General features: G+C 36.9%; 1 protein-coding gene across 3 annotated transcripts in view; it reads left to right on the top strand.

Moving 5' to 3' along the window:
* Nucleotides 1–25,018, top strand: part of cdhr1a (cadherin-related family member 1a) — a 92,051-nt gene that overhangs the window by 52,035 nt on the left and 14,998 nt on the right. For all 3 annotated transcript variants that reach the window (XM_051923909.1, XM_028795485.2, XM_051923910.1), the window contains exons 10-14: nucleotides 398–498; nucleotides 1,118–1,321; nucleotides 7,304–7,456; nucleotides 7,818–7,982; nucleotides 20,686–20,753. In XM_051923909.1, the coding sequence (XP_051779869.1) occupies nucleotides 398–498; nucleotides 1,118–1,321; nucleotides 7,304–7,456; nucleotides 7,818–7,982; nucleotides 20,686–20,753 (691 nt within the window). The remainder of the gene's footprint in view (nucleotides 1–397; nucleotides 499–1,117; nucleotides 1,322–7,303; nucleotides 7,457–7,817; nucleotides 7,983–20,685; nucleotides 20,754–25,018) is intronic.

Below are 25,018 nucleotides of genomic sequence, written 5' to 3'. Positions count from 1 at the left end.
TGTAATGATTTCTGGTGATTTACTTGAAAACAACTCCATAATATCTGATATACTAATCATTATAACAAGCCTTCTTCCTGCTGTTCTTCTTTACAAAGTAACAGGGGTTTTCTGAAGTATTGCACTACCTTAGCCATTTATAGTTATGTTAGTCTTTTGTGCCTGTTCTTGTAAGCTAGTAATTCCATGAAATGTGCAATGTGGCTGTTGCCATCAGCAGAACATAATTATAAACTTGCCTCCCTTTCAGAATTATTTAACATCTCAAATAATATCAGCTATTTATACAGAAAATCTTTCAGTTTAAAATCTATTGATTCAGCAATAATAAAAATGTACAGTATATATGAAATTCGTTTACATTAACATTGTTGCTTATGTTCACTTTTTATTCTAGGAAGTGATGGGTCATTTGTTATAAGTAACACAAATGGTTCTGTTATTGTTCTTGATGACCCCATCCATCTCAAGAAAGAGCTGTATGAACTTAAAATACAGGTAGGTTTTTAGTAAATGATGCACCCAAGGATTGTCTTAATTACATATAGAGGAGCTTTGTTAAAAAATTCCTTCAGTGATTTTTAAGAGAGCAAAAAAACACTTAAAAAAAATAATATTTTAAAGTACTACACAAAGATACATAACTCTAAACCTCCATTCTTCAGTTTTCTGACACATCTAATCCAGTTCACGATTGCTGGAGAAAGGAGTCCGTCTTGATAAACCAACCCTGGGTGGACATCCAGCCAGTTACAGGGCACCTGCACACCATACTGTAACAATTCAGAGTCACAAATCAACACAACCTGCACTCCGTTTGAACAAAAAACAAAGAAAAAACCCAGAGAAATGCACACTGAAAATCACTAGACATGAATTTAAGTTCAGACTTCTGGAGATATGAAACAAGAGCCGTTTCAACTGCACTATCATTCCACCCAATCAAAAATCCCTGCCTGTGTTAGGACAAAGTTAAAACCAAATTCTAAAAAGCTGAGCATATATACTGTACCAGATTTATATTTCCTAAGTTAATATGCATTTACTTTCTTTGAAATGAAGAGTCAAAAGCTATACGAAGGCTTTCATAACATTTTTTTTTTCTTTCTGTTACAAGGCTACAGAGACTGGCCCAGATGGGAAGCTGGGAGCTCACTGCACAACAACTTTGACCATCCGAGTAGTGGATTTGAACAACCACCCTCCAACGTTTTATGGAGAGAACGGACCTCAGAGCAAGTTTGAACTTAATATGTATGAACATCCACCAGAAGGAGAGATATTAAGAGGCCTAAAAATTACAGTTAATGATTCCGATCAGGTGTGGATATTTATAGGCTTTTGCTCATTCCAAAATATATGTTCCATTTTCGCTTAAATACTTTTAAGTTCATAAATCTTGTAAAATTATTCATGTATAAAAAACACAAACAAATCTCAATTAAAATTTTTTTCATTCATTGTAAATATAAGTGTTAGAGTGCCCTAACTTTAATTAAAATTGTGCCGAGGTTTCTGAAATGCCTGGAAAAAGTTTTAAGCATAATTTAAAAGCTGTAAATAATGCTCTATGCATTGTACACTCAGATGTCCTTGGGGGAGTTTTTCATTTAACAACTCCTGTTGTTAGTAATATTACAGCTGCAAGATAACCTTTAGGATCAGCGATTGCGTTTCTTAACAATATGCTCAACACATATTGTCACTTGCCAAAAGTAGCATGCATATTTTTAATTTGGTGAGTCGTTAAGCTAATTGTATTTTTTCGCTTATCATGTAGAATACTGTATGTGGTTTTCTAGTGATGTTGATCATTTAATAAGGCTATTAGCAAAAAGTCCGATAAAGGTCCTTTAATAACTCGATAAGGCAGATGCTGTGAAGTCCTTTGCTTACGACATGAAGGGAGCTTTTTACGCAGATTGTTGGCGCGCAACTAGATTATGTTATGCAAGTGATTAAATAATTCCCTATAGGAAATAGGATTATACAAATAAAATAGAGTTTTAGTGAATCATAAGTAGTTGCTAATCGGAGGTTATAGCCTCGCTTTCCCTAAAAAGACAGCTGTGCTTATCCTGTAATAAAGGTCTTTCCTTTTAAAACTACAAAGATGATTCCATTAGCAGATTTCCCTCCGTGGTTTAAATAATCTCTCATTGTTTTTAGTTTATTTCAATTAAATTAGCTTATTGGCACACATATTCATTTGAATTAAATTATATAACACAATTGTTCACGAACGTAGAAAGAAGACTGAGACTGTTGTAAATATGTAAACATTATTTGACCTTGAAATGTGAAACACATAAAACTAGACACTTTTTATGTTAATATAAGTAATAATACCTAGGTAAAATTGAAATATAAAGATGTAAAACAATCTTATAGTAAAATATTATGTTTTTAACAAATGTTGGATATGTCCATTGTTAAATTTTGTTCTACACATAACAGATTCATGGTAATCTGTTAAAATATGGTAAAATATGCCCATAGACATCTAGTGTAGTGGTGGAATGGCATAATGAAACTATACAGAAGTATTGTTTGCATATGAAATTTATATCCCAACAGACAGTATGGTGGGGTAGTGATTAGTACTGCTACCTCATGGACCACATATTCTGTTTGCCCATTCTTCTAATGGTTTCCATCCTACATCTCATAGATATGCAGATTCAGGAAATGGGAAACTCTTAAAGGTCTCAATATTAGTGAGTGAGTGACTGTTTGTGAGTGTGCAAATGTGGCCTGCACCGGACCCTCCGCCATGTGTGTTTCCCACATTGCACCTAGTGATGTTGGTGATAGCTTCTGGTCCTGCAGGGCTGGATTAAGCAAGTTTGGGAATGTTATGCTACATTGCATGTTGCTCAGTTCTTGACTCTTTAACTGTGTCCTGGTCATTTACAAGAATTAGCCCTATGACCCATACCTGCCTCTTTTCCCTTTCCTCCTTGTAATTAGAACATACTAGCAAGTTTTCAGCTATGTACGAGATCTTATGCTTTACTTTTGGATATATCATGTTTTGTAGTTTGTCTCTGGATATTTGCATTTCAAATGGAATTATGAAAAAGTGTCATATGAAAAACTTTGGGAACCCCTCTAAGCCAGCATAATAATTTACTCTACTTTCAACAAAAAAGATAACAGTGGTATGTCTTTCATTTCCTAGGAACATCTGAATACTGGGGTGTTTTCCGAACAAAGATTTTTAGTGAAGCAGTATTAAATTGTATGAAATTAAATCAAATGTGAAAAACTGGCTGTGCAAAAATTTGGGTCCCCTTGTAATTTTGCTGATTTGAATGCATGTCACTGCTCAATACTGATTAGTTGCAACACCAAACTTGTTGGATTAGCTCGTTAAGCCTTGAACTTCATAGACAGGTGTGTCCAATCATGAGAAAAGGTATTTAAGGTGGTCAATTGCAAGTTGTGTTTCCCTTTGACTCTCCTCTGAAGAGTGACAGCATGGGATCCTAAAAGCAACTCTCAAAAGATCTGAAAACAAAGATTGTTCAGTCTCATGGTTTAGGGGAAGGCTACAAAAAGCTGTCTCAGAGGTTTAAACTGTCAGTTTCAATTGTAAGGAATGTCATCAGGAAACAGAAGGCCACAGGCAAAGTTGCTGTTAAACCCAGGTCTGGCAGGCCAAGAAAAATACAGGAGCGGCATATGCACAGGATTGTGAGAATGGTTACAGACAACCCACAGATCACCTCCAAAGACCTGCAAGAACATCTTGCTGTAGATGGTGTATCTGTACATCGTTCTACAATTCAGCGCAATTTGCACAAAGAACATCTGTATGGCAGGGTGATGAGAAGGAAGCCCTTTCTGCACTCACACCACAAACAGAGTCGCTTGTTGTATGCAAATGCTCATTTAGACAAGCCAGATTCATTTTGGAACAAAGTGCTTTGGACTGATGAGACAAAAATTGAGTTATTTGGTCATAACAAAAAGCGCTTTGCATGGCGGAAGAAGAACACTGCATTCCAAGAAAAACACCTGCTACCTACTGCCAAATTTGATGGAGGTTCCATCATGCTGTGGGGCTGTGTGGCTAGTTTAGGACTGGGGCCCTTGTTAAAGTCGAGGGTCAGATGAATTCAACCCAATATCAACAAATTCTTCAGGATAATGTTCAAGTATCAGTCACAAGTTGAAGTTACGCAGGGGTTGGATATTCCAACAAGACAATGACCCAAAACACAGTTCGAAATCTACAAAGGCATTCATGCAGAGGGAGAAGTACAATGTTCTGGAATGGCCATCACAGTCCCCTAACTTGAATATCATCGAAAATCTATGGGATGATTTGAAGCAGGCTGTCCATGCTCGGCTGCCATCAAATTTAACTGAACTGGAGAGATTTTGTATGGAAGAATGGTCAAAAATACCTCCATCCAGAATCCAGACACTCATCAAAGGCTATAGGAGGTGTCTAGAGGCTGTTATATTTGCAAAAGGAGGCTCAACTAAGTATTGATGTAATATCTCTGTTGGGGTGCCCTGTCTAATTTTGTTATGATGCATATAGCATATTTTCTGTTAATCCAATAAACTTAATGTCACTGTTGAAATACTACTGTTTCCATAAGGGATGTCATATATTAAAAGGAAGTTGCTACTTTGAAAGCTCAGTCAATGATAAACAAAAATCCAAAGAATTAAGAGGGGTTCCCAAACGTTTTCATATGACTGTAAGTCTTCAAAATGTGCTTCTTATTAGGTAATCTTCACTTACTGTTTTATATGTGTGCAAAATGTGCATTAATGCAATCTGTGGGTGAGTATGTAAATACACAAAAGACTGTGTATTTGAATGCATGGACATTTAAAGCATAAATTACAGTAACCAAATGATATCTACTTTGATTTGCTATACAATAATTAGGCATGGGAAAAATGTTTTAATAATTCTTAGATTTCAAAGAGTTCAGCATCATTGTGACCATATAAATTGAAAAACTAAACTTGAACAAATAGAAAAGAAAAAAGAAAATTTGATATCATTAGCATTGTTGAAGAATTTGCATGTTCTCCCTGTGTTTGCATTGAACTTCTCTAGGTGATCTACTGCCTATACCCCGTATATATTTGTCTTTTCAATTGCAACTTTAATAGTATGTGTTCATATAATTGTATGTATGGGTGTGCTCTATTGTGGACTGGCATCTTGTTCAAGCTTTGCTGCTTGTACAGTTACAGACAGACAGACATGGTAGTCGAAGTAAGATTTAACAAGACAGTGAGATAGATAAGGTGTTGTGAGTTCCAGAGTAACCAGTATGACTGGAAAAAGTGCTGTTATGGGAATGGGCCCATAATATTCCAGAGCCTGTACCTGAGAATTTAAGTGGCACTATCCAATGGAGAAGCACTAGGTAAATGTAATCCTAGAGAGCAAAGGCTGTAGATTCTTCAGGAGCCAATGGAAACCAATATGACTTAGTGTCCCAGATGTTTCACATGGCTGCTCACAAACTTAGAAACGATACTAGTATATCTCTGGAAGTAATGCTTAGGTGGGGCTTCTGTACATAGTCATTTCTTGTCAAAAAGCTGGGGGAGACAAATAACAGATCTCTAGCAGAGAGGAAGAGCGAGCATGTTTGGTGAGGCAAAACCAGGTAATTACACTGGTTTCCCCATCTATTAATTCCATTGCCTGTGTTTGCAGGTCCACAATGAATTGTTAGTCTTTTATTATTTAGCAGTCTGTCTGTTTTTGTTCAACTCCCTGTTTACTAAGGCACTGGCAACTACAAGGCTGACCGTCCGGCTACATCTTTTAATGAATGTGTGACCCTGAACAAGATGCTCATTAGGTTAATTGGGTGGTGATGATGACTATAAAACAGTAGCATTTGTAATAGGAGAGGGCATTGAACTGAGTTTACAGCAGGGATGCAGGGTGTGCCTGTTCCTGTCCAGAGCTTTAAAATGGATGGAAAATGCCATAGATTATATAGTCCACTGATATACTAGGTGGCAGCACTCCTGTGCTAGTACACCCATGCAAGCACCCATGGAGTACATTGGGAATTGTAGTCCTATTGGACAACTCTGCTAGGTCCCATAGGTGCAGCCGATCCATCCATTTTATAGCTCTGGATGGGAACAGGCACACCCAACCAGAACCTCAGTCCAATGTCTTCTACTATTACACATTATAAAATAAAATACATTTAGTTGTCGGTAAGATCTATGTCTTTGACAAGATTGTGGTTTCAGAAGCTGGTATTTGACAATCTTAGATAATTATACTGTATATAAAAGTACAAATAAATACAGCTTGTATTTAGTTTAAAGTTTGGATCAGTTATGTTATAATGAACATGCAATCAACCTCAAACCACTGGAAATTTGTTTAACTTGTTTCATAAAGAACAATGAGTATTTTAATACAAGTGGATTGTTAATATTAGGTTTAGTGAAAACTCTAGACATGAAATAGGACAGAAAATAATGTGCCCTAAATATTCTGCAGTTCCAGCTAATCCCTTCCCTATAAGCTGGGTGACGACTCACTATAAGCTGGATAGACACATTATTTTGCCTATATTCAGGAAGGAGAAATGTGCATTCAAGCACTCATCTTGATGTCCATTCTTTAACTTGTTTGGTAAGCTTAGTCTTTCAGAGGACCACAGTGACAACTGGAGTCTTATGGCATTTCAAAGAAAGGCTGACTCTCATTATGAGCCCAGGAGGCTTTCCATTTAGAAATGCCCAATGAAAAGTTGATTATGGGGAATGACTATGGCACATTGACTTTCCTTAGTCAAGATCAGGATTGGAAACATTTTATGCATCATGGAGGTGAAAGTAATTATGTTATGAGATTTGGAGAAAGCAAAGAAGCAGGATTTCACCTTAAACACAAAAGGGTATCTGATTAGGTGTTTCACTATAAAATAGATCATAATGTTTGGTTTTAAATTTATTTTGTGTTGTTCTATTGTGTTGGGTTCAAAAGCATAAGATCATAACATATGTCTTATATTTGGGCACGCCTTAACCTGATGGTCCTGTGTGGTTTGGTATATCAATCATAGATCAAAAATAAAAAATCATCTACTGCACAGAAAAGCTTAAATAATATATTTTCACTCTATCATGTTATATGTTAAAAGTCTTAAAGTAATGGTGTAAACTCTGAAAGATGCTGTTTATCATTAATTTTAGCTACTGTATATTGAAGATTTTAACAGGAACTAGCCTAAGAAAATGTTCTGCTTTTCTTATAATAATGTTATCCTTCTGTTTTTTTTTTTCCTTTTTGTAGGGTGCTAATGCTAAATTTAACTTGAGGCTGGTGGGACCTGGTGGTATTTTTAGAGTTGTCCCACAGACTGTACTGAATGAAGCACAAGTTACAATAATAGTAGAAAATTCAGCTGCAATAGACTATGAAAAGTACCAGCTTTTAGCATTCAAGGTAAGAATTAGTGACACACGCATGAGCAAAATATTGAGCAACATTCAGGAAACACCGCAGACCTGCGGGATCACTTTAAGGTTTGCTGTATATTGATTCACCAAATATATAATACCAGTATAGGGTGCACTTTTGACCTTGCAATATGAAAAGGCTTTCACAGTTCCATTATCCCACAGGATACAAGCTGGTTTCCAATTTGCATCTAATCCTCTCTAAATATTTTTGGATTTTATCTGAGATTATATTTAAAACTCAATTCACACTGCCATTGATTATATAATCCTTGGACAGATTGTCTTTTTTTGTTATTAATTTGACGGATTTCAGTGTCATTTTTTTTTCTCTTTTTTTTTTGCAGCTTCTAGCTGTTGAAATTGAAACCCCGGAAAGGTTCAGTTCTACAGCTGATATTATCATACATCTGCTGGACACCAACGATAACATTCCTAGATTCTCCTCAGACTACTACATTGCTAGAGTTCCTGAAAATTCCCCTGGAGGTTCCAATGTAGTTTCTGTGACAGTAAGTCTCAAATATTTTAGAGTTTTATTCAGTTCTGTGTGTATCTTTTGAGCCAGTGTCTGGTTCAGGGTGAAATCAAGATCTGTAATATTTGCTGTAAAGATTTGTCTCAACCTGAAAATGTTTTAAAAATATTGAGATATACAGTTCATTTTTCTATAGAGATGAATAGAAAAACCTTAAATTTATTTATTTTCATTTTCATTGTTCAAAATATGCATTCTTTAAAAAAATATATTAAAAACACATGAAATTCAATACAAAAAACTATAACTTTTAAAAACTAATGGGTCCCAAAAATGAATAGCCATGAAACACAAAAACTGAATGGCTTCTAACAGCTTAGAAGTTCCACACATTCATTCCTATTCTCATAACCCACATCACTACATATTTGCCTTGTTTTAAATAATATTTACAGTAAACATAAGGTAGGGCAATGCAAGAAGCATAAAAATATAAAATGTTTCCCAGTACAACTTTTACTTATTTTTAGTTTGGTGTCACAGATATCATTAATAAACATACCACCCAACTGTTTCCTCTTCTTAGAGCAGGAATTCACAACACTACCAGATAGCAATAATGGGGCAAAGGTGCAGCTATCTTTACTCCATCAAGTGTTTTCTGTAGCAGCCTGACTCACTCTCCACCTCTGCTCCTGTTCTCACACTCTGCCTTTTTTCTTGAGAAGAGGTCTAACAATTAAAATGCATGTGAAGCTACACATAATTTCTTTCATCAAAACAATTTAAGGTATGGAACTTATCTTCAAAGTGGATGTGAAACACATTTGACAGATTTATGAGAATATATTGTTGAGCCTATGGTTGAATGCCATAATCACCTTAGGTAGAGAGGGAGAAAGTGCACTTTTTGAACTGTGCAATAAGTGTGATGCATCTAAAATATTTCAGTCAGTCAATTTTTGAATTTGAATAATTTACACACACACACACATATATATATATATATATATATATATATATATATATATATATATATATAGATATATATATAGATATATATATATATATATATATATATATATATATATATATAGATATATATATATATATATATATATATATATATATATAGATATATATATATTGTCACAAACTTGACACAGAGTCATATAAAGGTTTGGGGTAGCCACCTGTGTAATTGTTTTCCTGGCTGCAAAAGTTGCTTTCAAATGAAATACGGCACTGATGTGCATACAACCGAGTCCAAGACGGAACTGAGGGAATAGGGAAAAGGTGCAGGCTTTTAAAGGGGAAGACAGGAAGTGAGGTCATATGGATCAGGCTCATGTTCTTCAGCCATTGGTTCAAGCCCGGACGTGACATCAAAGGAGCCGGAGCCGGCAAGGTTTCCTTCCATAGGCTTGGTCCCGGAAGTAACGTCAAGAGAGCCAGGTGGAATCTCCCGTGAATGGTCTACAGGAAAGGAAGAGAAAGAGTCAGTGCACTCTGCCACATCCCGGCATGCCTCGGAACTGCTCTTACTCAAACCCTTTAGCTGCCTCCCATGTGCACGTGTGTGACAATATATATATATATATATATATATATATATATATATATATATATATATATATATATATATATATATATATATATATATATATATATATATATATATATAAATAATAAATAAATAAATAATATATTGTGGTGATCCAGCCCTGAACACAGACAGGCAGACACCGATGTTTGCAACACACCCGTTTATTTACACTATGTACAGTTCACAAGTCAGTCCCGCACAGCGCATAGTGCCCCTGCACCAATCACCCTTAAGTCCGGGCCTTCCAATGCGCCTTCCTTCACCGCCTCCACTCCTCTTCTCCAAGCTTCGTCCTTCTGACTGGAGGGAGGCGGCCTCTTTTATCCCCACCCGGATGTGCTCCAGGTGCCCTCTGATGAAGCACTCCGGGTGTCCCTGGTATTCCTTCCGCCAGCACTTCCGGGTGTGGCGGAAGTGCTGACGTTCAGGGCTCCACAATCATCCAGGTGCCCCCTGGAGGTGGCCACGGGCCCCTATAGGGTTGATCTTCCATGTTCAGTTCCCGTGGCCCCCATACAAACCAGGGCGGCTGCCCTCTCGTGGTCTGGGGGAGGCATAGTTCGTCTCCCAGTCCTTCCACGCGTCCTGGCTGGGCACAACTCCCAGTCGCCCAGGATGCCTCCGTTCTGAAAAGACCTTGTGAGGGAGTATATGCAGAGTATTAACCAGGAGTGCTAGATGGAAGCCCCCCTGGGTTGCAGTGATGCCTCAGACTCCCGCAGGGCTCCATGGGAGTTGGAGTGTGATACAGCCCTGTTGGGATCCGTGGGCGCTACCAGGGGGTGCTGCAGCTGCCTGGAAGTGGAACAACGAGCACCTGGAGCACTTCCTTATAAAAGCAGCCACTACTTGGGGAGCCAGAGTCGGGTTGGAATAGATGAAGCTTGTCCGGAAGAGTACAGGAGGAAAAAGAGAAAGAGAAGAGAAAGAATTGTATTGTGCTGTGACTGTGATATGCTTGTGGGAGACAGGGGAAGGCATTTCCCACGAGGGAAAAAAGAAAATAAAAAACATGTGTGCCTTGAACTTGTGTCCCATGCCTATCTGTGTTGGGTTTGGGCACTGGTGCTCCCCCTGGTGGTCCACAATATATATTTTATATATATATAATAATAATAATAATAAATTGTATTTATATTGCATTTATATATATATATATATATATATAGTGGAAGTTAAGCACACTTTTATGTGCTTCTTCAGTCCCTTCTTACTTTCTCTTTTGTCTTTTCCTCTCTTCGCTGCCACCTCCACTCCTCTCCTTGAAAGCTTTGTCCTCCTTCTCCAGACTCAGGCTTCTCAAATGGAGTGAGGCAATGTCCTTTATACAACACCCGGACGTGCTCCAGGTGTGCTCCTTTTAGCTTCCAGCAGTACTCCCGGGTGTGGCGGAAGTGCTGCATGGGCACCTGGAAATAGTCCAGGTGTCCCCAGATCTTCTTCTGGCAGCTCCGCAATTGTCCAGGCGTCCACTGGCGGTGGCCACGGGCCCCAGCAAGGTTGAGCTTCCAATCTCCAATCCCGTGGCTCCAATGCAAACCAGGGTGGCTGCCCTCTCGTGTTCCAGGGGAGATATTGTCTCTCTTCTGGTCCTTCCATCCTCAAAGCATCCTGGCTGGGCAAAAGCCTCAGCTGTCCGCCACTGTTTATATATAAAATAATTAAATGCCAGCCAAGTCGGCCCATTTAATAAAGGAATCAAGTGCAACAAAAATAGCACTTGGTGACAACAAAAAAAATCAGAAATACAGGGCTGCAATGCCTTTTAATTGGGTGTGTCAGGTGTGGAGCAGAGCACCATTCTGCATTGAGCTTTCGTCCACAGTGCCTCGCACTTATATTCCTCAGACTAGAAGAGTAGCAGTCAGTTGCCCTCACTGGGTATCTTCTTGGTGCTGTGGGAACAGAAATCGACGATACCATTAGTGTCAGTGTCCCCTCACATAACGGGGTGGTATTATTTACCATGGATGAGCTGGGCAGGTGATCCTAAGAAGCACATGTGCAACATGGGTGAACACTTAAAGACAGAATTAGGAATACAAAAATCAGACACTCTCCAGCTGTGGCCCTCTCGTAGTGGCATTTAGCTGCACATTTCACCTATGGTGATTGCAAAAGTGTTCAATAAGAGTACAGCCTGTAATTTCATAGTGTGAAGTCACAGGCAGCAGAATCACTTTTAATTTTTTTAGTAACATGAAAGTACATAACTAATGCGTGAGCTTAGACCTTTGATCCTCTACCCAAATCACCTTTGCATATAAGAACATATGAATGCTTTAAACAAGCACAGTCATGAACTAAGACACCATAACTGGATGTTGAAATGTTTTGAAAAATGGTTGTACATGCAGCTCAGTTTTACTAGTTCTTTATTTATTCCATAATTATGTATTGTCTATATTAAATGTTTTGATAAATGTATGTATGGATAAATAGGTTTAATTAGAAAATTATCTGCAGAAATAGTTATTTTAAAGACTGGGGTTATTTTCAGTTTCCCAATGAAAGCAAATTCCAGGTATCTTGTTTGAGCCTTGCATTGTTTCATGTTTCCCAAACTTTCAAGTGTATAAATTGATTTCTGCATATTTTAATTTTCATGAACACTTTTAAGAAATGAAAGTGTTGCCCTTATATTGAACTCTTAAGCCCATTTTATACTTGCACTTTAAACTGCCCCAGTTTTGCTAGCCTCATAAGTAGGCATATGTACTTAATACCAGTAGATAATGACCTACTTTTGCATGAGTTATTTTGTATCCTTTTAATATGTTTTTGTCCATTTCTGTACGACTAGCATTTACAACCATTTTAAAATAAATACAAATTAAACCAAGACAAAGAGTTAGACTTAGGTGTTGGTATTGTCGAACTCAGAAGTACATTTAGTACTGGTGATCTAAAACGTTTGAGCCTGTATTAAGAAAAACACCACTTTGCCCTAAAACAAAAGATTTTTCCCATGATTAATGAAAGAGACAAAGACATGTTAAAAGCTTTGGGGCACTAAAAATCAACCCCTTTTAATTTTGCTGATAACAGGGCAAGAAACGATGTACAAATACTGGGCTTCAGATCCTTGCCACACTGGTGTGTCATCCTGTAATGCTGCTTTGAAAATGAAGCCATATTTAAACCGAGATGCCTCTTTCAGTCCTAGAACTAGAAGGGATGGGACTAGAGGAAATCTGGGTTGTTCTTCAAGGTAGCTGTCTTCCTGTCTGAAGGGAAAAGTTACGAGACTGTGTCACATTTAAATTATTCCCCTGTGCACCCTTTAAATCAGTCCCCATAAAGGACTTCTTATACTCACACATTTGATTCATGTTTGTGCATCCACTTTTGTTAAATTGGCTTGATGTCATCATCATTGCCGTAGCATGCCCCATGTTGGTAGCCCTTCAGATGGGGAAACATGTAGCAATATTCTGGGACAAGGTCTAGAGAATAGAGAGAACGGAAAGGGTGGGACATCTCATTCACATTTTGCAGAGCTGAATTTAACAACCAGACACTGTGTGAGGGAGCACTGTCGTGAACCAGAAGGAGGATAGTTGACAGCTTTACTTGCCACTTCATTCTGATTGCAAATGGAAAAGTAAAACAGCGTAATGTTGCTTAGTTTAAGTGGCCCTTGGAAGGCATGTAATAAATGTGGGCTATACCCACAACATCACAAAAAACTTGTGCACATCATCTTACTGGGACTTGTTTGAATCTTGAACTTCTTCAGTGTTGGAAAATCACTATTCTTACATTGTATTGGGACAATTCATGATATTGTATCAAAGTTTCAACCCCAGTTATGAAACACGTCTTCTAAATTCATTAGGTCAATAGTCCCTTTGGGCCGATGGATGTGGTGACTCTTCTTTTCAAGATCATTTTGATCATGTTTAATTGTTCATGAAGAATAACCAGTCCCAGTAGTGTCTGATATCACATGCATCATACCTTCTCTATTCTCCATTACAATTTGGTTCACAGTGATGTTTTGTCTGTTTCCGCAGCTTGGGTCATTAGTGTATTTTAGCAGAAAGAAGCTCATCTTTGAGCACTAAATCAGTACCGCAGAATATCTCTGTCAGGTTCAGACTGAAAACATTTTGATCACCTCTTGTAGTTACATGACTTGCTCCAAAAATAAGCTGAATTGTGTACTTTGGTGTAATCAGTTACAGTAAAGCTCCCACCACCCCAACCCCATTCACTGGCACAAAACCTCAAGGAACCCTATAGATTAGGCTGTTAGATTAAAGAAAGAAAGATCTGGCACAATTTAGTGTATTGTACCTTTGATACTAGTTTCTCTTATGATTAGCACAGTTGGTCGTCACTGCAGAGAGTTTAGGAGATGCCCTGAACTATAACATGTACAAAAACCTATAGTACGAAGTATGACAAGCAGCCAATGATGAAATCAGAAAAAGAAAAGAATGAAAATATCAAATATGTCATGATTTTCAGCATGATAAGCAGAAAGGCTGACTGTCCAAAGTTATAAACTTTGACAACATTATCATTTCTAGTGGCACTGTAATGTCTACAACAGTGTTAACAAAGAGATAGACAGATAGAACTGGGATGTTTCATATATGATTATGCTTATTTACTAGCGCATTTAGTCGGTCAAAACAAATGATCATAGAATATCCTTGATACCTACGAAGAAATGCCATATCACAAGTTAAGTGGAAAAAAGCAATGTGTTAATATAGTGTAATGTATTTATAAAGCACAGGAGGTAAGCTATAAAATTATTTAAATAATTTACAAATATTACATTTATAGTGAAATAAAACTGAAAATATAACAAGAAAAAAATGTTTACATTAAAATCTGGGAGAAATAACTTGTAAACATTTAAAAATGAGTGTTTGTCTTGATTATTACAAAATGTTTGAGATTCCAAAACAATCAAACTTGTAATGAGTAATTTATATAGTCTTCCATGGTAGGTAAAATCTGAAATTATTTTAGTACATATACAAAAGTGTATCCTGTACTGGCAACACTGGGTATAAGAAAAAAAAACAGGACAGGACATGATGCCAGTCTATCACAAGGATGACACACACACTGTCACACTGAAATAGGGCCAATCTGGAATCACCAATTACACTGGTCTACAAAGAAATATTTTTTGTTTGCTACTGGGAACTTCAGAGCAGCTCTTTATTAAAGTTTTTTACACTGACTTAATGTATGAAATTGGAATTAAGCTAGCACGTCAGGTTTTTGAGATACACATCATTGCCGTTTTGACACTTTTGAATATCAATATAATATATCAACACGATATCTAGAGTTTGAACTCTGTCCCACCAAAATTGTTTGAATGTGTTTATTCTGAAAACAAACCAGAAGACGTGAAAATATATTTATGTCAATTTACCTCAATATAAAAGTGAGGTCAGCGTGCCCAAAATGTTGGAGGCACATGCTTTTGCGCTTGTACTGCACATCTGTCTCTCTTTGCGTGAACCAACAGAAGTCACCCATCATGCTCGGAGTAAATTTTCCCTGATATCGGTTTTCCCTCACCTTTGTATCTTGATGAAAGCTTTCCCCATGCTCATCTCTGACATCGCTTAGATTTGGTGGATGAGAACGTTACAGATGGATCTTCAGTGACCTTCTGGCTCCCGTAAGCTAATATACATTCAGCAGGTTCTCCACAAGCTCAGCATTATTCTCTGCTCTGTGACTATCAAGAAAATTCTGGACAGCCCACACGAATGAGGGTGCTAATTCAGTTGGCTTCAGTTTCCTTTTGAACTCCTCATCAAGCATCAGTTCACAGATTTAAAGGCACAAAAACACCTTCCTTCATTTTGGTTTCACTTTTCTCAAGACAAAACTAATTTCTTAAATGCTGAATCGCATCGTCTTTACTGTCCAGTCACCCTAGTTGTCCAAGACCTGGAACATCATAACTAAAAAATGGGACGTTCTGGATGAAAACGGTTTTCAGATTTGGAGTCAGGAAGCGAAATTTGTTAAAGTACAGGTGAAAGAATCCCAGCAGCAAAATGCTTGTTGACCAGTGTTACCCTTATTGGTGCATCACTGGGGATCTGAGAGGAATACTGGAATAACATTTATGGTAGGATGAACAAGAGGTCCCAGGAAACAAACGCTGCAGCGAGCAGCACAGATCTTTTTAAGGTTTTCTGTCAGGAACTGGCAGCAGTACAGTCAGTGTAGCAGAAATGGTGCAAAAAAATCATTTCTAATTTTTCAACTCATTATTTGGGTAAAACCAGAATGAAAATCTTAAATGAAAATCAATATTTTTTCCATAGATTAAGTTCGCTAGCTGAGTTTCTAATGGCGTTTTTTTCTTTATGCCTTCCTTTTTTATAGCTCAGCTGTGCCAATATCATGCGCAGTTCTCGCATGTATCGTGTTGCCTGGCAACACACTGCATCCTTCACACAAAATGGTGATACCTGTGGTTTTAATCAGTGGAAAGGGGCACAAAAATGGTACCAATGGTAAAAATCAAAACAACAAGAATTTAAAATTAATAACCCCTCAAAACAAAACATAAATGTCAAAAAATAAATATTACCCATGTCAGGATTACATAGATGAGATAATTATTGTGTTGTGTTTGCCTTTGCCTCTATGTGTTTCTAATGTTTTATTCTCACTTGGATCACAGTATTTAACTTCTGATGTTGTCCTTTTTGTTCAGATGTGTTACTAATTTTAATGTTTTGATTTGTTAGTATTCCTAAGTTTTTCAATAGGTGCTACCATTTTGTTGCAATGGACACAGCGTATTGCTTTAGGAATGTATCACACACCAGTGTAAGACTTCAGCACGATTCCACTCGAAAAAGAGGCTGAGCACACAGTGTAGAATTTAAAATGTGACTAATAAAGGAAAGGCTTTCACAAGAGATTTAGAGCAGAGATCACGTAAGCAAAAGAAAAACAAAATCACTTAAGGAAAGATATTCTGGCTTTGAAGTTTATTTAGTACTAGCTGTGTAAGCCCATGCTATAAAAAGCCTGGGCTCCTAGAAACTATTGAAATCGTCAGAAAAAAAATTGAAATGAAGAGTCGGCGGTTTCGTATTGTGGACGTGCTCGCCCCCCTTGTCTATCAGTGGCTAAGCGAATTTCTCTCTCATTTGTCTTTCCTCGGTGGTTTAACTTTGGCAACGGAGTCTCTTTCTTTCTGCTTCATTCTGTAGCCTCGTCCTTCTTTCTTCTTCCGACTCGTTAACTTGGGGCCTATCTTGCCGGCCCTTTGAGCTTTATACTGTAGCCTCTAATTCCCGTGCCGGACAAACAGACACACACACTTCCATGCGTAGACGTTTATATATAAGATTGTTATCATTTTGGGTTTGGTTTAGTTCATGTGTTAAAAATATGAAATGACTCTTGTATATATCAAATTCTGTTACCATCCTTGAGTAATCTCCTGAAAATTCCACAAAAAAAGATTTTTTAAAATCTATAGCATGCTTCTCAATAACAAATTTGTTCCTTGGGCCATCTTAACATGTCAATGTCAATATCAATGTCAATTTATTTATATAGCACATTTAAACAAACATTGTAATGCTGTGGCCAAAGTGCTTTACAAAAATAGAACAAATTAACATAAAACATAAATAGAAATAAAATATATGAACATAAAATACATAATAAATAGAAGTAATGTTATATACATAAAAAATAGAAGTCATGTAATATAATCACAAAGAGGAAGCCATCAGTATTACTGAAGGTCACTGAATGCAAGTGAATAGAAATGAGTCTTTAGTCTTGTTTTGAACAGTTCAATTGTAGACGACTCCTTTATATGATGAGGTAAAGAGTTCCACAGGCGAGGTGCGACAGCTGCAAAAGACCTGTCCCCCTTGGTTTTACACTTGGTACGAGGGACAACCAGAGACAGCTGACCAGAAGATCTAAGCACTCTAGATGGCTGGTGTAAAACACACAGTTCAGATAAATAGGCAGGAGCAAACCCATGTAAAGATTTAAAAACTAGCAGCAGGATTTTAAAATCAATTTGAAAACTAACAGGCAGCCAATGTAAAGAAACTAAAATAGGAGAGACAGAGTCATACTTTCTTGCCCCAACCAGAAAGCGAGTGGCAGCATTTTGTACCAACTGTAACCTGTGTATCAGGGATTTGTTAATCCCAGCATACAGCGAGTTGCAGTAATCGAGGCGAGAAAAAATAAACGCATGAGTAGCTATCTCAAGATCCCTAGAAGTTAAAAAAGGCTTTATCTTACCTAATAGAAAAAGTTGGAAAAAGCAACTCTTAACTACAGAATTTATTTGTTTCTCAAAAGAGAGGTTACTGTCAAAGGTAACACCAAGATTGCGGACTTGAGGTTTGGAAAAGACAGAGAAAGAGCCGAGAAGACCAAGACCAATTTGGGCTTTAGCTGATGGACCCACTATTAGCACCTCCGTTTTATTTTGATTTAGATCAAGAAAATTATTAGCCATCCAGGATCTTAGTTCAGACAGACAGTTGTGGAGTTGATTTGTTGTAGAGTTGAAGACAGGAATATAAACCTGAGTATCATTAGCATAGCAGTGAAAAGAAATGTTAAATTTCCTAAAAATTGCTCCAATAGGGTGAAGGTATATGGAGAATAAAATAGGACCCAAAATGGATCCCTGAGGAACACCATATTTAAGAGGAGCAGTAGAAGAAGAAGATGAATTAAAAGTCACTGAAAAGAGTCTACCAGTTAGATATGACCTGAACTAGTTAAGAGCAGCCCCTTTAAGCCCAACAAGATGTTCAAGCCGCATCAGCAATATTTCATGGTCAATAGTGTCAAAGGCAGTGGACAGGTCAAGGAGGAGAAGGACTGCTGCATCACCTGAGTCAGTAATAAGAGAGATGTCGTTGAACACTTTCAGGAGTGCTGTTTCAACACTATGATAATGCCTAAAGCCAGATTGGTAGATCTCAAATAAATTATTAGAGTTAAGGTGATCAACCAATTGATTATAAATAATTCTTTCTAGAATTTTAGCCAGAAATGGCAGTTGGGAAATTGGACGAAAATTAGCTAAAACTCCAGGGTCTAATTCTGCCTTTTTAAGACAGGGGCAGACTGCAGCATGTTTAAAAAATGAGGGCACAACTCCCTAACTAATAGAATCATTGATGATGGCTAATAAGGGTGGGCCCAACACATCAAAGGCTTCCACTAAGAGACGTGGTGGTACAATATCCAGAGGACTGGGGGCTGGTTTAAGGGTGTCAATAGTTCTTTTTAGCTGTGAAAGTGAGACTAGATCAAAGGATTCTAAGACAATGTCATGATTAACAGTAGAAAGTTCGTAGCCCATTTGAACAATGCCACGGCGGATAGTATCAATTTTGCTGACAAAGAATGATAGAAACTGGTCACATGAATGAACAATGCTATTTGATCCCATCGCAGAGTGGGGGTGAATGGCTGCATTAATTGAATTAAATAAGACCCTAGGATTCTTTGAATGATGGGAAACTAAATCGGCAAAGAAATTTTGTGTCGTTTTCTTAACTTCAGCCTGGAAATTGAAAAGAGAAGTCCTAAAAATCTGTTTAGAGACAACCAGTCCATCTTTTTTCCAACGCCATTCAGCAGTTCGACAGGCGCGGCACAGTGATCGTGTATTTTCATTAAGCCAGGGAGCAGGTCTACCCTTATTACTGCGTATCTTGGGTGGAGCAATTGAGTCTAAAATCATTTTACAGGAGGAATTAAATTTTACGACAGAATCATCGATATCATTATTTTGGTCATGCACATAAAGACTAGAGAAAATGGTTTTAAAATCAGATATATGTGTCCATATGAACACGTTAAAAGCATATGTGACATGAAGTACCTTGTATTATTTGAATTGGAGCAGAGAGAACCTTTATTTATTTAGATCCAAAACAGGCTCCATACAGTAAGTAATTATGAATAGATGGTGACAGATTTCTAAAATACCAATAGGTCAGGATTTTAAAAGGACACTTGCTTTATGCAACAATACCACAGGCTAAATTCAGGTTTTCTTAATCTGTTAGTAGAACTATGTGTCCTGCTAGGTAACCTACCACACATTAAAGGTTTCAGCTTTTTTCTACGTATTAGGAAGTTTTTCAAAGCATAAAGAACCAACTTCAAATGCAAAGAACCCTTCCCGGAATGAAATGGAGCTTTGTCAACCCAGTAAAGAAACATTATTTTGAAAAGTGTACTGATGACACTTGGATAGGTACAGTTTTGACTTCCATTCGATTTCCTTAGTCACTGCACATTGTCCCTAAAATTGAGGAAGTAGAATGTTATTCACCAAACCTACCTAACTTTTAATGACTGCTTCGTTGATTTTCTTTTAATTTATTGGTATGATAGCATCATAGTTCATTATCCTTGGACTCTTTATATACAATTGCTCCAGTGTTTTGTCTGTTTCTCTTCATATTCTGCTTTTACTTCCATGTTCCAAGGATGTGAGTGCTGGATTAATTGTGGAATCTTTACTGGCACTGTGAGTGTGAAAATGGTGTGTGCATGACCTTGTGATCAGGGGCCTCAACCACAGATCCTGGAGGGCAGCAATGTCTACAGGTTTTCACTCTAATCACTTTCTTAGTTAGTAGTCAATTACTGACACTTACTGTATTTTGTTTACTAAGCAGTCAGTAACAATACATATGGTGATGTTTCAGGTCAAAAAACATTTGGTTGATGCCCTCAAAAAAAGAAAAACAATATTAGAAATATCTGATGACTGAGTGCACTGCCAAGCTCCAATGTAGGGGTCTCAAACTAAGTTCTAAGTGTTGTAATGGCTTTCCATTTTAGTTGCAGTCAGTTTTAGAGTTAAAGGCCAATTCTTGCTGTTAATGGTACATAATACTTTATTTAATTTAAAGGTTTGTCAGTGCAAAGTGTGTTCCATTATCACAGTTTGCAAAAATTGTCCATTAATTAAGAAAGTGGCTAGAATGAAAACCTACAGCCATTGTGGTCATCTATCCCTGCCTGTGATGGAGTGGTGACAACCTCAGTTCCACCATGCTTTGGCCCCGTGGAATACTGAGCTAGAATAAAATATTTTCTTATGATTATTTATTCATTCTTTTTGCAGGCTGCTGATCCAGACTCTGGTTTATGGGGAGAGGTCAAGTATTCAATCTATGGCTCTGGATCCGATTTGTAAGTTAAGTTCTATTACTAATGTTCAAAAACAATACATAAAAAACATTAAAAAAATGTTTTAGGCAACAGTTTTCTATGCATGCTAAAGTATATTACAGTATATTGTAATTTCACTTAATTAATTTGAGTAGGCCTTGGAATGCCAAAGCCAAAGTTTCAGACTGTGGATTACCTCTTTTTTTCTTCAGTAAGAAAAAAAATTATTCTTATCAATGTTGTGGCTTTAATGTTTGACTATGTATCTTCTCCCAGTCCTTCTGTTCAATCATTCTGCTTGCTTCTTCCTGGAAGAACAGTTATATCTTTTGCCATAATTTATATGCGGTGATGGTGGTCTTGTTAAGGGTTGGGATGACAATACATAACACTGAATGCTAGACTAGAAAGAGCTACCAATGGCATTCCTTTCCTTATAGAGGAACTACCATGACATTTTGCCTTTCATAGCCATGTTGATGTTGTGAAATGCATGGACACCATGAGCCAGTAGATGACTTCTAGTCTGATGTCTTTATGTCTTTGAGGCTCGAAAGTAACCCCAAAAGTGGTAATAGGCTTGGGGCTGGGGGATAGGAGGCTAGGCAGAGATGAATGAAGTTGTTAATTTTAGAAGAGAATGTCCTTTATTGTGTTTGAGGTGGCAAGTGCAACAGACACCCATTCTGATAAAAAGGGGTCAAGAATTTCTTAGAAAGTGCCAAGAGGTCATGAAGGTTTATGATTTTCCCCTTTATATTTGATACTTTGAATCCTCCCTTAATTTCCCCAACTTATATTTGTTTATTTAATAAAATACATTTATATACAGCAGGGGTCCCCAACTCCAGTCCTGGAGGGCTCCAGTGGCTTCAGGTTTTCATTCTAATCCTTTTCTTAATTGGTAACCAGTTTTTGCTGTTAATTAACTCTTTTTCCTTTCATTTTAATTGACCTGTTTTTTTAAGATTTGTTCCCCTGAATTTCTTAAGTATTCCTTTGAATTGCCTCGTTTCTTTCATTAAATGGCACCCAAACAGAAATGAAATGTGAAGTGAGTGAGCCTACAGAAGACCAACTAAGTCAGGGCTTGAAACTCCAACTAATTTCACTCCAACAAGTTGCTTAATTAGGCGCAGATTCTTGTTGTTAATTAAACCCATTCTTTAATTCAGTGGCTTGTAGCTGCTCTCATTGTGCAATAGCATACTTTTCTGAAATTGTTGATTTTCTCTTTATTAACAGCACTATTAAAATGTTTTGGGGACCTGAGCAGATCAGCATTCCTGAGATCTTCACCTTTCTTTATTTTCAGATATTGTATGATCAACACAGTTTGCTGGTCGTGTTTTGGTTCATTTTGTATCTCATTATTGTTTTTTAATTCAAAAGAAGTTAATTAGGAGCAAAAACGGGTCACTAATTAAGAAATGGGTTAGACTGAAAACCTGCAGCCTCTGAGGCCCTCCTGGGCCAGAGCTGGGGACCTCTGATATACAGTATAATCCATTCTGGGTTGGGGCAGCTTTTGAGTTCCCACTCAGATCTGCAATGCACAAATATAGTGAAGCAGTTCTGTTATTTGAATTGATATATAGAACATACATTCTGAAAGAAGGATGTTGTAGTTATGCTGAATAAAGCTGTGGCGGCAGAAGTGAACAATGATGGGGCAAACTTAAGGGGCTTTGGTTGTGAGATAAAACAAGCAATGAGAGAAGTCAAGAAAGCTTGAACATCTGTTGGATTTTATTCTTGCGTAATTATAACTCTTTTTGTGTATTGAATTGTATACATTCTCAGAAGTGTATTGTCTTGATCAAGATGTTGACTAGGAGTAAGCATACAGCACAAAGAGTGAAAATGATATACAATTAAACAAAAATTAAGCAAATAATTAGTATTAAACATTTATTAGTATTGGCAATATAATCATTTGGTACAGCTAAGGCACATTCAGAATTTGATAGGATGTTTGCTTACTAGGAAATATAAAAAATTGTTTCAGTGCAGGGCTTACATCCTAGGACGACATGTGGAAGAGTATATGAATGTCTGGAAAAAGACTAAAGGATTTTAGAAAGGGGTATTAGGAAGTGTAGGAAATTGCAAAACAGAAGTAAAATTAAAAACCAATAAGCGAAAGGATAGAAATAATCATGCATCCACCTATCAGTTTTCTAGCCCTTCAAGGTCACATAGTGATCAATATAATAATAAGAAAAAAGTAACTAGAGTCGTATGTTGAGAGTATTTTATCTAATAAGCATTTACAATGACTGACTGAAAGGATGTAAAGGGACTTTATTAAAGTATTCCTTAAAAATGAATAGATAAGAAAAGTAACTAATCAAAGGAAATATTGTGGTCCTAAAATCACCCTTAAGAATGTAACACTTTCTTTTAAGCTTGCAGCTCCTTGCATTTTGATATCAAAAATAGTACTAGGATATCACTTCCAGCATTAGACCCAGAAACCTTGCTGTCACATTCCTGGCCTGGTGAGAAAGTGAGCTGGAAAAAGTTCTCATGTTTGACCATATGATATGAACACCCATATTGGAAAGCACTTTATATACTACTACTCAAAGGGCCATCTGATACTGACTAGCTTTGCAAAAAACTGGCTATTGATAACAATTAGAGAGGAGTTTAATAAAAAGTAGGAGTCTACTACAGTATATACTGTAGCAAAAAGAATGGGATTTTACATAACTGTGAGAATAAGCAGAGAGCAAATTACAAATACGTACTGTGGACTACTTGCTATTTTAACAACGGGATGCAATTTTTTCTTCAGTAAGAAAAAATTATTCTAATCAATGTTGCTCCATTCAAAAAACACTATATGGCTACTAAGAAAAGATGCAAAAATACCTGATTTTAAAATAATGGTGAAGATATCGTCTATCTAGTGTGGTACATGTTGTAACACTAACTAGTTTAAGGTTTTCTCTTTATATAACACATTTGCTTCTAAGTTTTAGTGTTTGAGGTTAATCGATTGAGCACAACCTGAATTGGCGATGCCTTTGTATCGTCTACAGACTACAGATTAAATGGCTGTTAAAAGAATTTTACAACAATGCTACCACGTGAAATGGCTTGATTCTACTCAATAAACAAAGCCTGTCACTTTCATTCCACTGTATCATTAGCTCAATGCTAGTGTTTCTTTGGTTGATACGAATATCTGTTATTGTGTGGTTGATTCTGTAGAGACAGATTCCACCACCCTATTACTGTAACACTGGTTTTAAACAACTAGATGACAGAATATCAATGACTAATAATACTTCTCGATTTTTGGTAAATACAAATCATTTACAATTCTGCACATCCTTTGTTGTTTCTTAGGTTTGACTTATGAGTTCTGAACCCTGTACTTGTTTCTGTCTTTCCGGTACATTGGTCTGTTGTTTTTACCTTCTGATTAGGGCTTTGTGATGCTTCTTTCTAAAGTGTGCTATATAAGCCAGATTTTCTTCTGCTGCACCAGGCAGTTCCTGTGGCTTCTTAAAGGAGCTTATTTTAAGGCTCACACTAGAAGCTTTGACTAATCTCGTAATTGGATTGAGAAAGAATAATGCAGTTGCTTCACCTAGCACGGCCAATTAACTTGAAATCTGACAGCTGGTGATAAGAAGATTCTAGAATTTGATAACCATGGGAAGACAGTCATATGCAAATTTATGCACTGTCTGCACCTCATAGGAGAAGTGCAATTATTGGTGTGTGAAAACTTACAGCTACTAAGCAATGTGTTAAGTCTCACAAGACACAAACTGTAAAGGAAAGGAAAACAGACAGATGAAAATGCAAATGGTGCTAAACATATAGCTATTTTTAGAAAAAATAGTCTTATTTTCCATCATTTACTAAGGCAATGATACCAGATGAAGCCTTATCTCACACTAAAATTTAGCAAATTGCAGGTAATTTATTTCTATATATGAGAATATTTTCTAATAAGCAATAAACAGAAAAATGACCTTTAACTAAATTAGATTTCAGTTATTAGTGTCACAACAAAGCTTAATTTTTGAAAAAGAAAATGCCTTACAATTTATCTATCTTTTGGTGCAAAAAAGTATCATAGCTAATCAGGATTCTTGTCATTTTCCCCTTTTATGAAAAAGATGGCACTATGTGAATCAAATCTTTGCATATGCTGCCCATTGTGCATTTTTAATAACAAAAAATGTTTACAAGTAATACAATATTCGTCATTCCTAGTTCAGTTGTATTGTTCTTTTTTATCAGAAAAATTTTTGAAGCTTCTCTGA

Source organism: Erpetoichthys calabaricus, chromosome 2 (assembly GCF_900747795.2).
Source record: "Erpetoichthys calabaricus chromosome 2, fErpCal1.3, whole genome shotgun sequence".
In the NCBI taxonomy this organism is placed as follows: Eukaryota; Metazoa; Chordata; class Cladistia; order Polypteriformes; family Polypteridae; genus Erpetoichthys; species Erpetoichthys calabaricus.
The sequence above is the reverse complement of the archived record's forward strand: the minus strand, read 5'-3'. Positions and strand labels throughout refer to the sequence as shown.